This window comes from Argiope bruennichi, chromosome 2 (assembly GCF_947563725.1).
Source record: "Argiope bruennichi chromosome 2, qqArgBrue1.1, whole genome shotgun sequence".
In the NCBI taxonomy this organism is placed as follows: Eukaryota; Metazoa; Arthropoda; class Arachnida; order Araneae; family Araneidae; genus Argiope; species Argiope bruennichi.
Window position 1 is genome coordinate 103,746,416 of NC_079152.1, and position 17,726 is coordinate 103,764,141.

Consider the following 17,726-nt stretch of genomic DNA (forward strand, 5'->3'; position numbering starts at 1 on the left):
GATTTTAACTTTGAATTGTAGGTTTTCTTAAAAGACTTGTTATTAACTGTTAAACTGACCCCACCTTTTCGAAGGTCGTTTTTTTTTTCCCTTTCAATTTTAATAATTCTCATGCATTGAATTATAAAGCTTTAAGGTTTAATTAATTAACTAAAGTAGAAATTAATTAAAAAAATCATTTAAACATGCTGAGCTATCCCAGATATTTTTTTTTCTCACATGAGTTGAAGTAATAGTAATTGTCCTTAGTAGGTAGTATTAACTATTTAGGAAATTAAGTAAATGCATATACCGTTGGGTTAAAAGTAAGAGTGGATTAAGGACAGAAAAGAACATGAAATAAGTTAATCAGCGAAAATATAATTAGAAAATAGTTCTTTACTGAACAACATATCATTAAAAAAAATATTTAGCATATTGTAAAAGTAGCTATTTTGATTCTTGAAAAGATGGAATTCTATAATCTTTCTTTCGCTCATTTCCTGGCGTGTAATTTTGTGTAATTGTGTATTCTTAATAATAGTATACACGATTTTAACATTTTCAGAACTTAATTATCAATTAATAGCTGGTTTTAATTAAATTTTGATTCCGCAAGAGATGCACCATGTTTTAATCCAAGAAGTGATTGTTTTCAAATTTGGGGGAAAATACAAGAAAACTATTAAGACAATTAGATTAGGATATACAGGGAAAGGTATTTACATTTTACACCATAAATGTTTTATACTCGTTTTGTGTACATATGTATCAAAAAATTTCACATTTCAATTAATATAAAGAAGAAAATTGCTAAGCAGGTCATCATATTTTATGTTGAAATATATTTTTAATTATAATTTGCATCTCTACTCAGTTATCTAAGAATATAGATATGTATTTCAGTACGTTATTTGACCATCAATTTCAAAATTCCAATATAGAGAACATTTCTGATTTAGTGTAAAATGAACCATCGAAATCATGGTACTTATTCGATTTGTATATACTTCATCGACTAAAATTAAAACAACAAGGCTCTTTTGGTACAATTCAGCCATATTTGACGTTTGAAAATTTATCGAAATTTATCATAGCTGAAACATTTGATAAAAAAAAAAAAAACTATTCATTTTGAAATTAGAGCAATCTTTCTATGTTGAATAATACACAAAATGTCAAAATTTTGAGTTTGTTGTTTCTTTTGTTAAAATCTCGTTAAATTCTTCCAAAAATGAGTTGCAATTTTTCAAATTTTGTATGACTTTTAAGCGTTTATTTTTTTAGTCAGTAGTATATCTAAAATATCAATATAACCGCATATGTATATTATTAATTTCTGGCTTATGAATAATTTCTAGACAAAGAGCATCTCTCCTAATACATGCTTAAATACATGAAAATCAAACAGTAATTGTAAAACTTTGTTTTACTGATAGCATCCTTTTATTTTGCATTTGAAATCGCTTTCCAAAGAAAAAATATGCATAATCGGAAGCATTTCGATTTGATGGTTCTTTGATTGAATTATGTTTGAGTTTTTTAGAAAATCCTTCATTTAGCACACCTTTTATAATTTCTGGTTCTCTACATTCTCATGATCTTTTTCCTTTCTGAAGTCTAAAAATGTTTAAAATGTCTAAAAAACAGCGCTATGTCATACATTATATGAAGAGAAAAATAACATTAATCTTATTGCCTTTGTAGGGCCTTTGTCACTATATCCCTCTGTGTTTCTATTCAAGTTCAATTGTCTTTGTAAACATATGGAATTCAAACAGAAGTAGTAGAACTTAGCCCTGTTCCATCTGAAAGCTGATTTTCAAATTTTTAATTTGACGCTTCTTTTACGAAATTTTGTTCGAGTTTTTTTTTTCTTTCAAAAATCCCTTATTTAGCACATCCATTATAATTTCTGACTCTCTATGTCCACAAGATATTTTTTCTTTCTTCTCTTAAGTCTGCTATATTTTTAAAACAACGTCATGGTTTTTATAAGATATGGAGGAAAAATTACGTTGCTGTTAATGCCTTTATAAAGAACAACACATTGAAAGCAGGCTGAAGTAGTGGAACTTTTTTATCCCTGTTCCATCTGAAACCTGATTTTCAAATTTTCAATTTGACGTTCTTTTATGAAATTTTCTTTGAGTTTTTTTTTTAAAAATCCCTTATGTAGCATATCTTTTATAATTTCTGGCTGTCCATCTTCGTAGGATCTTTTTCTTTTATTCCCTTAAGTCCCCAATGTTTTCAAAACAGCACCATGTTTTCACATGATATGAAGAGGAAAATAACGTTGCTCTTATTGCCTTCATAAATACATGGAATTCAAACTGGAGTAATGGGATTTAATTAACCTGATTTTCAAATTTTCAATTTGACGTTCCTTTTATGAAATTTTGTTTATGTTTTTTCAAAAATCTCACATTTAACGTATCTCAAATAACTTCTAGCAATCTTTAACTTCACAGTTTTTTTTTTTTTTTTTTTTTTTTCCTTTTAAGTCTGTAGTGTTTTTAAAATAATATCATGTTTACACATGATAAGGTGAGGGGGGGGGGGGAATGCTGTTCTTATTACATTTATAAATACACGGAATTCAAATAGAAGTAATGGAACTTTGTCCCGCTCAATCTGAAACCTGGTTGCGTCATCGGCAAACAGCAGTGTCATGATAAGTAGCACTTACAGATTCTACACTTTTACGTTTATCGTTTCTTGTGTAAATGATAATCCTGAAAAAAGCAATCTCTGAAGTGGCTTTTGTTGCTTGTGGGCTTTGTTTTCTTTTCTCTCCCCCCCCCCCCCCCCGCTTTCTTCTGCATCTCTCCCCACCTTCTGTATCATATATCTTGATAGATATGTTGCAAATGGAGTCAATATTCGACACTTACCGTATCATGTGAGTTGAAGTGTGTGAGTAGAAAGAAGTGATTTTGTTTTCCGTGAAGATAGCGTGGGTAGCTAGCAAGAAAGATTAATAAGGCTGCGGTTACTGACACCCAAAATAAATTTAGTTTCGGCGGATTTTTTTTTTTTTTTTTTTTTTTTTTTTTATAAAGGTAACAGTTGAACTAATCTTCAAAACTGTATTTATGTTTTACGAAGGTGTATTTTTTAAAAATTATAAACGTTTGATGATAGTAAAAATATTAATTGTAAAATTTCAAATTGTTAAAAAATATCAAAAATTAATGCTTAAATATTTTGTCAAAATTTGCACAATATTGATTCACCATATTTTATAAAAATGGAAGGTACATGTAAATATATTTTACACAATTTATGTAAAATTTATAAATCATTCATTAAGTGTTAAAATTTAAAAAAAATGTGTATAAGATTCTTTTTGTCTGTTATATTTATTAATGTTTCTATATTTCAGGTAATTAGATTTTAAATTATTTCCGAATTATTTTCATTTCATATATTATTATAAAATCTTTTGTCACTTAAAATTGTTTTTCGGATTTTTTTTAATCTTATTTTAGACTGCTCCAAATTACATACTAATTTTTCAATTCAGAAATGTTGGTGAAGCGTTCAACTAATCTTAAAAATTTTAGCGTAAATTTAAGAAATTGAATAAAGGAAAGGATTTTTTTTTGTGAATGAAACAGAATATTTCATTTGTTTTCTTAATTATTTTTTTTATATATTGTCTTTTTCGTTTTCTTCTCTTTTTTTTTATTTTGAAAATCATTAAATTTGCTAAAATATTTGAGTGAAAATAAACAGACATAATTTATATTATTTCCTGAACTATGTTGTGTTAATGCATTCTATTAAAGTATAATCAATATCTTCTTAAGTATTTATTATTATTTCACAAGCTGATTCTTTGCAATTGCGATCTTTTAATAAGAAATAATTGAAAATTGTTTACATTCAAATGAATTTCATGTACTCGAACATTCAATGGAATTATGGATTGCTTTTTTTTTAACGGCTAATATATAATTTAAAAATTAAAAGCATTATCATTCTTTATTTAAAAAAAAATTTACAGAAAATTGCATTTCTATTTTTAACACACTGTACAAAAATATTGCATAAAATTTGGAGAAAAGTAAGATTATAAAGCATCCAATTTAAAGTTACAGTTTAAGAAATTATTAAATTTAATTAAATTATCATTGTAAATGTGTAAATGGTTGCACGTTGATTTTTTTATCCTTACAGTGCACACATTTTTATTTTTTAATAATCTAGATTATCATAATTCATTATACACAGGTATAACAATAGCGTAGGAATTTTATTAAGTGTGATATTAAAATTAATTAGTTAAATATATCAATTTATCGATTTTTTTTATAAACACTTCATATACTAGACAAAAATTTAGTAAAAGATTTATTTAATATTAAATTATTTAAAATTGTTTTAGGATTATGTAAAAGTGACTGTGCTGCAAAAACAAATCGTTGTGCATCATCTGGTTAATTGTCTTTTACTAATTAAAAAACATGAGCTTAGATAGTAAATATTAAGTAGTTCTTAGTTAAAATATATGTATAATATTTTGATAAAAAACAAAAATATTATACAGATATTTTAATTTATTAATAACTTAACGATAACTTATATGATGTTTTATTTATTTCGAGCGTTTATTATTTAAATTGATGTAAGAATGTAGAAAGCGTTTGACATATTTTAGCATCTTCAAGAGATTTTTTTCTTTAAAATTAATTACTATTTTGAAGTATAAATTTAAATATTAAAAAATCTGTAATTCGATACATTATATGTAAAAGATACGAAGCTTTTTAATATTAAAGAAAGACATTTTGTAATCTTGCTCTGACATTAAGCATCTTTAGCAACGAAATGCGATCTTAAAATACAAGCATTTTTGTTTCAGCAAAATGCTTTTACATGATAGATTTAACTTCAAAAATAAAATTTCATCTGTTAAGAAGGTTTTTTGAATTCATTACTTAGCTATTTCTATATGAATTCACGATTGAACTTCCTAAATGACGTATGAAAAAAAATAATAATATTATTATTTTAATCTTTTGTTGAAAACATAATGTTCTTTCTATAAAAAACATAGCACTATATCATAAAATTTTAAAATGCCTACTCTTTTATTATATTTTCTTTCATAAACATCTCAAATTCTCAAGTTTTGAAGCTTTAAATTATTGTCGACTTTAAGAAAACTTTATATTTTTTTGTCTAGTTGATTTGTCCTCTAACTTTTAATGATTCTCTCTTTTTGCAAGGGAGACGGGATGCCTCCTTATGCTGCATACGGAGCTCCTCCATTTTCGGCCATCATGTCCAAAGAGGTATCTTGATTCTGTTGCAGCTAGGACTAACCCAATCGCTGCGCCCACTAACCGGCGTGTGCTCTCCGCATAACGCTTTGCTAACAGCTAACCGAACGAAGGTCGTTTTTGTTCTCTAAATAGTGTGAGAATGATCATGCAAATTCAAAGAAAAGACCAGAGGAAGAATATAACATATATTTGAAGAGAATAATATAAATTCATCTTTTTCACATAATCAGAGTTGTCATGGTATCTTACTATTGGTGCAGTATTGCCCTGCTGTTGCACCAACAAAGACCTCAAAACCTAACCAACCGGATTTGTCATACCATAGAATGAAGTTTCTTGAAGTATATCGACCGAATTACGCATTTTTTCGTATCAATTTTCTGTATTTTACCATATTTGACCACTAATTAACTAGTGGTCATTTGCAAAAGAAGTTAAACATTCAACGTTGGGCTCTTAAAAATCTATAAAGACATCGTCATTTTGACTTGTTTTTATCAAGCTGACAAGTAAAGTTTCTTAAAAGATTCCAAGTGAATTTCTATTTCCTCCGTATTGACTTTGGAATTTGAATTAGATATGAATGTAGTCTTTGCCGATATATAGTCCAATGTAAATGTTAAAGCATTCGATGTTGATCTTTTTTTTAAAACTTTAATATATATCTAGAGGTTGCAGTTAAATCCAAACAAAGGTAGTGGTTCTAATTCCACTTGGTCTGGCATGTATAGTCAAGTCCACGAGTCTGTAATTCGCTATAAAGGGAATTTGGCATCTCTGTTGGTCAAAACTACTTCGTACCTTTAGAAAGGAGTCCAAATACTTTTGTAATGAAAAATATTGCTTTTTATATGCAATAAAGCTCAACAACATAATATATAATATAATATAATTCATGGTTATAACAATATAAGTTGAATTCCTCCACTCATATAAATTGTTGGATTGGTGGTTAGGTGGATGTTTAAGCCAGATCATTATTGCTATTTGTTCAGTTTTGTTCCTTGCTTCGACTGGTTTGAAACGTTTAAGTATTTATATTGTTTTTAATTATTGTGAATAAAATGCTGATTTCCTGTTCGTTCAGCAAAAACATTATGCATCATATTAGTTATTCATTCAGACATTTATTTTATACGGATTTTCTTAATAGCGTAAAGCTTAAGGCCTCCATTGGGATTAAAGACTTAAGGACATCAAAACTAGTAATCTCACTCTTTTAACTGTTTATTGATATGTTTATCATATGATCTTCATTTAGCTTTGGCAATCTGTTTCAATTTTATTGCTACGTATTAAATTTATATTGTTGTTTGTGGACAATTTGAGAAAACAGTCAAGTTTTAGTGAAATTTTAGCAAATAGCTAGAAAGAAATTTTGAACAAAAATTTAAATATCTGCACTATGGTATAGTAAAATCTTTTTTCTATATAATGATTTTATAGAAAAGAATTGATGTTATATTGCATTTCCCTTGCACTGATTTCTCATGTTCATTTTTATTTCTTATAAATATGTTAATTTGCGTTAAGATAAATAAACGACCCTCGTTTAAATAGCAGACTGTTTACTTATTGCATTTTGAATTCAGATTCCTATATTTACTTATATTGTCTGTATTATTTACTTATATGTCTTACCATTAATATCTTCTTTGTCGAACAAAGCAATTGTTTTTCCTACTAATTTTAAATCCTAATATGGTTTTGTATTAAATTATGGTATGCAATTCTTACTTTAACTAATGCTTCTAAAATAAGTTTTATGATTTGGATGCTATTATACGTATTTTTTATAAGGTTTTTCGTTTTAAGTTTTCCTTTGATTGTGTCATAAATATTTTTCTTACATTGAAAGTTTGTTATTAAAGTTGACTATTTTTTTAGAGTTTTAACATACATTTTATACGATTGTAACCTTAGTTTCATATCAAAATCAATTCTTAAATTCGCTTATAAATCTAACCTTAGAAACATTGGCTGAAACGTCTTTAAAATTTTTTTTTTACCTCTTAACCTTTAATTGATTTGATTTAAAATTCATCTTTGATCTAAATTTGTGTGTACATGCTGTAAAATTCATCTTAATTGTTGCGATTTGGAGATATTACGTTCTCATATATACGAACAGATATACCAATAGATGGTCCACTTCTCCCATAGATGGGCTTGGTACAAATCTGCAGTTCCAATGATAAAACTATATGCCGAATTTCACCTCACTTACTGCTCTTTTGAGTTGTTATATTCACATCCACAAGGACAAAACCTAGACAAAGGGGTTTTAGAATTTCCGTATGCATACAGACCATGTACGAGATTTCATCTTTCTAATCATTGTTTTTTTTTCTCACATGCATACTGTTAGGCATAATCTGTACATATATTAATATAATTGAAAATCCGTCTTTTTTTTTAAGACTTTATATAATTCTTCACCCCTCGACGCATTCGAACGAAATATGGCACGTTCCTTTACACACCAAAGGGCTAAATGCGCTATTAAGAAATGCCTGTGGTAATTTAAAAAGGGTAAAATGGGGGTTAAAATGTCCGCCATAATTTCAGACCAAATTATTGCACAAAAAATATTTACATCATTTTAAAATTTAAAGAATTAGCTTTATAATGACATCAATTTCATTGTATCACTATTTTATCTTTAATCATTTTTTTTTTCAAAATTGATGTAATTTCTCCTAGTTTTATTTATTTATTTTGCTGCAATGTTAAACCTGTTTCGTTATTTAATTACATACATGATTTGCGTGTCTTTGCCATTGTTAACGTTAAGTTGCTATCTACAAAAATATTTATTTTAAATTTTAGATGCGTAAAGTAAAAGCAAAAATTTTAATTGCCACGTGCATTAATTAAGTTTTGTCTTTTAAAACTATTGCAAATTTCTTTTAACTATTTGGCATAATTTAGCCTCACATTTTAGCATTTCTAAAATTTGTATTGCATTCTGTTTGCATATCATTTTTTTAGTACTTTCTTGGCCTGGGCTCACTAAATAAGCATTTATTTTGCTTGATCATTTTGTGAATTTTTATTTCATTATAATGTATCAAACAACAAAACTAAAACTTTCTTTTATTATTTCAAAACTCTAGGATGTGATTAATAAACTATTATTAATCAGTTATGAGCTCTAAAAGATTTTAGGGAAGTAGTTATGAAAAAACTTGAAAAATTCTTACATAAAATGTCCCCCTTTTTTTATGGATAAATATAACTCATATATGCTGGCGGAGCAGCGGATACTGCGGCTTGTTCCAAATATATGTTTTTGGATTATGGTAAAATGCATTTAGTTTTTTGCTATAATGCTTGAAAAAATGATACAACACTTGCTTGAAATTATTACGATATATCTTTTGCTATTTTACAATTACCCAACTTGCGCAATTTAGTTGACATTTTCTGCTTTTTTTTATTATTATTTGTATTGCTTTATAATATTTCAAAGTAAGAAATTCAACAAATAAGTTTTAAAGTAAATATTTATATGACGGAATAAAAAGTCAAAATAAGATAAAAAAATATATAAGGGAATGAACATTTGAAATATTGAAAATAAAATAATTTGACGACATAAATATTTATCTTAGTACCCCTCGATTAAGTTGAATTCCATTTTTCGAAGATTAGAATATTCTTTCACTTTCTCGGTCTGACTACTGAAGGAAGAATTAATTGACATTTTAAAGCGTCCCTCTTCTGAGATTATTTTGGATAATATATATATTTTCATTCCATAAAATTTTGACTTTTATGTACATTACAGAACTGTAAACAGGTTTTTAAGATGCGTCACTTACAGAAATATTTGACTATCTAAATCCTAAATAGTATTCACAAACTTAACATTTATGATATTTTAAAAGAATTTAAATCTCGAAGAACAACCGTTATATTTGGAAAGATTTAAAATTTTTTTCAAGTTTTACATAAACTGATAGTTGCACATTGAAGATGTGCTGCTATAAAAGAAAGCAAAAATGGTTGCACGTCAACAGAGTATCAATTTAAAAGATATTTTAAAACTAGACGCTGTTGGTGACCAGTCTATTCTCTGGGAGTACGGATTCTGTTTAATTTTAAAATCGTCTGTGATGCATAATTTGATTTTCTTGCTTTCTTTAACAAAATATCTTTAACTCTTTTAAGGTATCCGACTAGATTGTAAACATTAATTCAAATGAAAATTCGAATTTTTATTTTTAGCAGTTGGAAAAAATGGGTAGATTTCTGTTTCCAGCGATATCTTTATTTTGTCTCTATGTCGATTAGAAGTCAAGTCATAGAAAACTATTGACATTCAAGCGATGCTTTTAAAACATTTAAAAACGAGCATTAAAAAATTCATTTAAAAACTTTAAATGCATTTTTTGAAGAACAAGTTTTTGTAATAATTCTACTGTACGAGTGCCGTCATATCTGAAAAAATAATCAAGATATCTTAATGAAATTTATAATTAGTGCTCGTTTTGTTATGCAGAATGGGAGGAATTATGGAATTCATGTTGAATGCTGTAGAAATGGATTTATGATTATTTAATATAAATATTGTTGAAAAAATTCTAAATTTCATAGATAATTTTAGATATTACACACATTTTTTAATATAATTTTTAGATAATAACACATGTAATGTTACTAAGAAAAGTGAAAAACTGTAATTTTTTTTTTCTTTCTAGAACAGTCCTAGTTTATGTAAATAAATGCTAAAGTTTACATAAAATTCGCCTTTTTTTTTCTTTTCAAAAGCTCCATACATATGTAAAAAATTTCACTTTTATTCATAATTTTCCCCTTATATTAATAAAAAAAACATTATATAAACATTAAAAATATTTGTTTCTTTGAAAAACTCCCCTCCAAACCTATTCGGATGCCTTAAAAGTGGCGTTTGTGTTTCGTGCATCGAATTATTGCAATTTCAAACTCATAATCTAGAATTAAGTAATTCACATTTGTTATAATTCAGTAAAAAAAATGACCGGTAGTGCGTAAGCATGTTAAGTGCTCTGTGGATATTTGAATTAAAACGAATCCACATTTCATCACTTTAAAGTTCACATGTAATTAGACAATCGAGAAAATAACTCAGGTTAGAGGTTGAAATCGCTACAGACATTTAATTCCTTTTTTTAATTTCTTTGCATTTATTTTGTTAACCGATTGCTAATATACACATGTAACTGTTCTTATCATTTAACAGCTTATTGCGCTTTGTCTTCACTTCCTTATACCTTATGTAATATTTGCATTTGATTCTAAACTTAAAATAATGCAACAGTTTTTACATATAACAAAGTGTTATCTGAATGAAAACATGCCCATGAATTAATTTGCCATCAGTCATTAATCAATCATGAAGAATCATCATCATTAAAGAAACATGAATCATTTGAATCGTTAATTTTTGAAAGAGAATTTCACAGAAAAATTGATGAAATAAACGAAGTAAAAATTAGCTTTTAGTAATAGTAGAGAAACATTCAGTTAAATATTTGTATAAATAAAAGAAATTCATTAAATTATTTTATTAAATTCATTAAATTTTGTAGCAACAATGAACATTATTGCTATAAATGATGCATAAAATTATTTTTGAAATTGTATTAAAGTATTGACTTTAAAATTTTTTCTTATTAAACTGTATTAATTTTTAAAATTTTAAAATAATGCAATTTTTATAAAATTTCTCAAAGTTACTGTCGATTTGTAATTTTGGTTGCTTTTTTAATTAATCATTATTCTAATTAAAATTTTAAAATTCTTAGAGATGCATATTTCTATCCTTCAAAGTATAGCTATGCTAAATTTAGTAATTCTATGTGTAACAATCTGTCTATGGATGTCAACAGATAGATATAAGCACAGACACGTATCCGCTTTTATTATTAGTAGAGAAATATTTCTATTTTTGTTTGAACTTTCAAATAAACACCAGAAAAAAAAAGTGCATCCATTTTTAGCCAGCTCAGCAAATTGTGTAAAATTTATTGTTGCTAAGTGAAGAAATAAGTTTTCAAATATGACTATTCTTTTGCAAAAATTGTTAATATAATTTGAAATGAGTTTTTTTCTTGAATTTTATATGAAATAAGACGCATAATTTGGATTTGTATTGTTTTTTATTACTATAAAACTGAAGAAAGTTTCCGATTTTTTTGAAAAGTTGAAATAATTTTTATTTATTATCTTCAATGCGTGGTAAAATGAATAGCTATTTTATGACTTAATAAAATGATTCTTATAACAATTAAATGCAAAATTGAAACTAGGGAATATTAGGAATTATTGCTGATCTACAAAGAGAAATAACTTTTTTTAACTGGGAAAAAAAATCATCATCGATAATTAATACAGTGTTTTTTTGTTGTTGTTTTTTATTGAACGTAGCTTTCTTTATTATTTTAAATATTAATCGTATTATGAAAAGTTAAGATTCGTTTATTGACATTGAACTGATAGTTGTATTGTAAATCCTCGCAAAATTACATTCACGAAATGGCTAGATAATTGTATGTCACCTCGTACAATGTGGAGCTGAAAATGTGTGAGTAAAATGAGAAATAAATTTTGAGATAGTAAATATTGAGCACAGGGGTTCTCCACTATCAAACGATTTTAATTTAATTTCAGCCGCTTTTTTTCCAAGATTTTTTTAAAAAAAAATTTGATTTAAATTTGTCGAATAATTATGATTTGACAGTTATTAGTTTTAACTATGAATCTACGCCTTCATTTTCATGATATTACTTTTGTGGAGCATAGCTGGTTTTGTCCATCTCTTTTCACTATTTTCCATAATCCATTAATAGATTCTGAAGTACGTTTTTTTAATGCTATTTTTGACGGTCCAGGTACTCAAAAATCTCTGAATAATTTATCGAGTGATTAAAAGACATGGGACTGATACAATAAATTAGAAGATTTAGGTGTAAAGCTGCTGACTTTATCTTTAGTGCTTACTGGTAAAAAGACACAATTCACTTTTTCAATCCATTTTTACCCATCTCCACTGCCCATTTCCAAGTAATCACTGAGATTTTAGGTGCAGGCCATGCAGTGGTGTTAATGGATGTGTGGATAAAATGGAGTTTACCTACTGAAAATAATATTAATAATAATATTTTAACATCAGAAACTGATTTCTATATTTGTCTTTTCATTTTATTCGCCATTTTGTATCAAGCAGTCAACTGATTCCTTACTGAAAGTCTTTTTTCATTCTTTGAATCTAGGCTTAAAGTTTGCTCTTCCCCTTTTATTCTATAAACAGATCTTTTCTTTACCGCAGTCGTTTAAATGTATCTATGCTTCTTCTAATGTTTAAGTATTTTTCCATTTTTCAGTTAAGTTCATTTCAAATAAAACTGTATCGAGCTACAGTCATATCCACACGCTTAAAAATACCGATTAGCACTATTTTTTGGTTTCTTTTATAATTCAAATCGCTATTTTTCTTACTTTTATTATTGAACTGAATGTTTTAGTGATTTTGCAACTGCACTTCGTATCAGTAAATTTTATTTTGAGGTAAAAGATTTACCTTAGAAGTATTCACTTATGTTCGCTTTTTTAAACACGTATTTTTATTTCTTTTTTCAGTAGATAGCAAATGTTTTTCCGCTATTAATAAAATCATATTTACTTTAATTTTAAAAAGCAAAATCTCAACTTAAAAAAAAAGTTTATTTTTAGAAGCCTTTTTGATGTACTAATTTCTTATATTTTCTACCGTTTGACATCTTATTACTCTTTATTCAAAATGCATAATCTTCACTTGAACAGTATCAAGTTCAAGTGTCATAAGTAAATTGATTGAAGTTGATATTCCTTTAAGAAATAGTTTTTCTCTTTATTCATTTGTGTGCTAAATACTGAAAATATATATTTTTGGTTAAAAGCAACGCTTGAAACAATCTTTTCTTGACAAAATCTTAATTTCTCAGAACTTTTGTAGATCTTTTTTTAAGTAGAGTCAAGGAGAAAAAAATCTTTCCCTTCATTTTTAATTATTCTATACATCTTTTTGGAGAATAGTTTCTTTGTATCATACACTCCACTTATGTACTATACCATTTTTTTCTTTTTATCAGATCATTAGTTCATTTTTATAGAATTATATCTCACTTAGACTATATGGAAACAAAACATTTTTATAGATTATGATTTATTTTAAATAAATCTGCATTTAATATAATAAGTTATTTTTATAATTTTACATTTTAGTCTAAAATTAAGGATATAAAAGTAGTTTGAAATATATGGGGAATTTTTTTGAAAATAAATTTAAGTAAGCTAGCTGTGTTTAATTTTTAACATAATTCTCCGATTTTTATTCCAGTTGCTGCAGACATTCCTCGATGTTTATATAAATTGCTTTATATTTTAATTTAATATAGAATTATCATAAAAAATCTATAATAATCTATTCTCCAGTTATTCGTATGAAAAATCAAATTTGGAAATTGCCAAATATTCGTAATTTTTACATCAATCTGTATTTTTCAATTTTAATTTAGTAACAGCAATTGACAACAGTAATTTAAAATTTAGTGATAGTTAAAAATTCAATACACTTTGCGTACTTTCCTTTATGGGAGTTAAAAATTTAATACACTTTGCGTACTTTCCTTTATGGGCAAGAAAAAACATTTAGCCAATTTAATAGATTTTTTTTTTATTTTTAAATTTAAAAATATGACAACTCGATACATTAAACACGTATAAGTACAAGTAAGTCGAGGGGGTTAAAAGTTGGTATAGGAGATGCGAAACACATTGTTAATGATTGTACTTTCACTGAGAAAGAGCGATTGTTTCTAATATAAAACTAAAAAACTGTTCTCAAAATGAATTCATTGAATCTATTTTTCATTTTGAGTTTCTGTTCTAATAAGACTGTAATCAATTACCATTATTTTGTTGTACATTGATTCATTTTTTCTTAAAGTCTAATTTTTAAAATATTACATGTGAGCCAAATTTTAGTTAGCTGTGTAAGGAATCAGACAATTCAGGAAAAGAATTTTTTCCTCTTCTTAAGTGTGCATAATTTTTGGCATACCCTGTACACTTGTTAATCGTTTACATTTTTTAAGTCCCGTGACCATCTCTCCTGATTTCTTTAAAACATAGTTGAAATGACTATTTCCGTACAATTTGATTCCCTATCGTAATTTTATAAATTACTAATTTATTTATGCGGTTTAATTCAGAATTAAAATCCTTTCATGTATAATAATTTTAGCGTAAATACCACTTTTGAATAAAAGATAATATAGAAAATTCTTTTATAGTCTAAAACGTCTTTTAATTAAAATTAGAGTATCATTTGATTCACACAATTTTAAAAAAAACGATAGCAATTTCTCTTCATAATTTATTAATATTTGTTTGTTATTACAGCAAATTTTGTTCACAAATGTTGAAATATAAGAAAGGTTGTTTTCGTTTAATCGATTGAAAAATTTGCTTTTAAGCATGATTAAATCATTGTTTTAAACGAATAAGAATCAACGATTATAAAAATTCAACAGTTTTGAATTTTTTGTGTGATAAAGATTGCTTTATCACATTCAGAAGAAATTTTGAGAAATGAAGATGCATAGATAAGAGGATGATTCTAAGCATGGCCCAGTAGCTAATTTCTAAAACATTAGAAACATGCATAACTTTCTAGTTGAGAAAATCGTCTCATTGAGGCGAATAATTATATTTTATTTGTGACTGTAAAGACACTGTCATTTGTAAACATTTAAACCACTCTTCTCTCCTATCAATTATGTTTAGTAATATATTCATGGCACATCAACATTTAAGAAAAATTCACTCCTCTGCGATAAAAACTGGTCGATTTATGAAGCTTCAATTTCATAAATTTGTTGTTTGATAATTTGTGTAATGGTTGTTTGGATTCTTGATTCTTTCTCGATTCGGCCATTGGAATGGTCTCAAACAGTGATTTTCTAATCTTCATAACTTCATCGGTTTTGATCTCAAAACAGAGGAGACCCTCCCCCCTTCCATTTAAAATGTTTAGTTGGACTAGAATATTTTGCTCTGACTATTAGAACTAGACTATCGTATAAAAATTAAGATATCGCAATTTTTCAGCAATACGCTTAATGCTTCAAACAACATAAAAAATATTTTTTCACATCCATTAAAAAAGTATGCAATTGAAAGTATGTATGTTTCTCTAACGGTTCTAATGTAGCTTTTGGCCTAAGATTAAGACGAATTCGCCGTGTAAAATCAGAAAATGAATTGAGAGACAATATGCAACAAAAGCCTAATCGATTTAATTTAAGTATTTGAGAAATTCATTTAAATAAACTAAAAATTACATACATTGTAAAAAAAAAAATTACAGCTTTTCTTTAAAAACAATTATAAGTTTGCTTTTCTTTGGATAATCGATAAGTACCTATGTTTTATTTAAAAATATTTATAACGTTAAATTCTAATCGATTTAGAAAATTAACACAGAAAATAAATTATTGTATTGCAAAAATCAGTTTTTCATTTGAAGATTTTCAAAACCAATTTTTGTTTTAGATTAACATTCTTATTTTGAATTTAACAGTGAAGTATAGGACATTTTTTATGGTAATCAGAATTTAAAAAGTGTTGCTGTCGTTTCGAAAAAAGAAAAAGAAGGAAAAAAAAAGTCATTTATTAAAAGACTAGTTTTTAAACGAATATATATATATAATCATTTTAATGAGATTCTGCAAAAAGCAGTCTGGAATATATTATATTTATTTTAAAACGTGGATACGATTAAGTTAAAAATTTATATGGAATGTCTGGCCTGTCGCTTTATTCTGATACTCAGTTGTTCAATAATGCATTCTCTGTTACTATAGATCTCATGCAAAGTATTAGCAATTGGGAATTTATCATCAATATCAGCTCAGTATCTTTTGTTAAGTATTTCAATTGTGATTGTAACTCTGAATTCTTTGATAAATGGCGTTTCAATAGATATGTAAACATTTATATTAAACTTGAAAGCAAACTCAGGGTAGCTGAAAAACGATTAAGAGAAAAAAGAATTTCAGCGTTCATAGTATTGCTTATAAATATATATTTATTGGACTATGTTTTTATGAAAAACATTTGAATGCTTTTAAAAATTTCATGATTTATTTCATTTTTTGTGCATTTTTTTTGGTGATCTATAAGATTTGAATTTCGCCATGTTAGCTTATATCTGTGCATGAGAGATAATCTCAACTTTTGAAAAAATGCAAGTAATTTACCTGGGAGTAGTATAGTTATTCTTATTTCAAACTAAAACTATGATGGTTGTAGTAATAGAGAAAAAATAAGTCATTTATCTAATTATTGATGCTATTTGTCAAAGATTGTTTGTTTGCACTTATTTAATTTGGCTTCGTTTTTGATTTCCGCTATTTAAATTTTTAGTATAATTTATTAGTATATTTTTTAGAGTAATATGACCAATGAAAATAATTCATTTTTATATTCTTCTCAACAAATCTATTTCTACCGAGTTTTATCCCAATAAAGAAAAAAAAATGATAACAAAACAAATTATCTTATTAAAGAAAACTTATTTTATTAAAGAAAACTTATTTACTTCTATTTGAATTAATTAAATAATTTGAAATAAAAAAAAGAACGTCCAAAAATTAAAAACTTTGCCAAATTCTGCATAGTTCTAAATCATCGCCAAAATCACAAGATACAGAGCAGGATAAGGATTTAAACAAAGACAGTTCTTGAATTTTTCAAGAATAACAGCATACAGGTATTGCAGCTATTAGCGTCATTATATCTCTGCAACTACAATCTCTTAAGATTCAGACACAAATCAGAAACAATTTGATTTTAAAAAAATGTTTATTATGTATTTAAAAATCTAAAATAAAATATCACATTTTATTTCTGAGTATTAAAAATATTAACGGGTTCAATAGTACATTACATTTCTTCAATTCGATTACTACACGAAAATAAAAAGTGCAAACATACCAGATCAAAATCAGAACTCTCTCTCGAAGCCAAGCAAAAATACATATCTAGCATAAATGAATTATTTTAAAAATTTATATTTTCAAGACTATTACGCATAATATAAATAGTAATATATGATATAAGTACAAAATTTTTTTGAACATCACTCAACAGGTAACAATTAAAAATATATATTGAAAATATTTATTTCCTCAGTTATGCGAGGCTAATACGAATTTATTTCAGCAAGATTGGGCCTCATTCCATTGAAGTTTACATGTTCATAGTTTATCTTAAGAAATTTCCATACAGGAATTACTTGGATATTGAATTCCCATTGAATATGCAAATAACACTGATTTACCCTTTGTCTCAGCCATCGAGACCCCATGATCTTATCTCTTGCTATTTCTTTTTATGGAGCTGCGCCAAAGACAGTTTCTTATA

The 17,726-nt window shown here is 26.5% G+C and overlaps 1 protein-coding gene across 5 annotated transcripts in view; it reads left to right on the forward strand.

Moving 5' to 3' along the window:
• LOC129962123 (transducin-like enhancer protein 4) overlaps positions 1-17,726 on the forward strand; it is a 334,765-nt gene that overhangs the window by 16,090 nt on the left and 300,949 nt on the right. For 3 of the 5 annotated variants that reach the window (XM_056075858.1, XM_056075861.1, XM_056075862.1), the window contains exon 2: positions 5,217-5,282. The exons of 1 other annotated variant lie outside the window; for it this stretch is intronic. In XM_056075858.1, coding sequence (XP_055931833.1) covers positions 5,217-5,282 — 66 coding nt within the window. Of the gene's footprint in view, positions 1-5,216; positions 5,283-6,590; positions 6,682-17,726 lie in introns of those variants that run through there. One more of the 5 variants, XM_056075860.1, reaches the window with a different exon arrangement.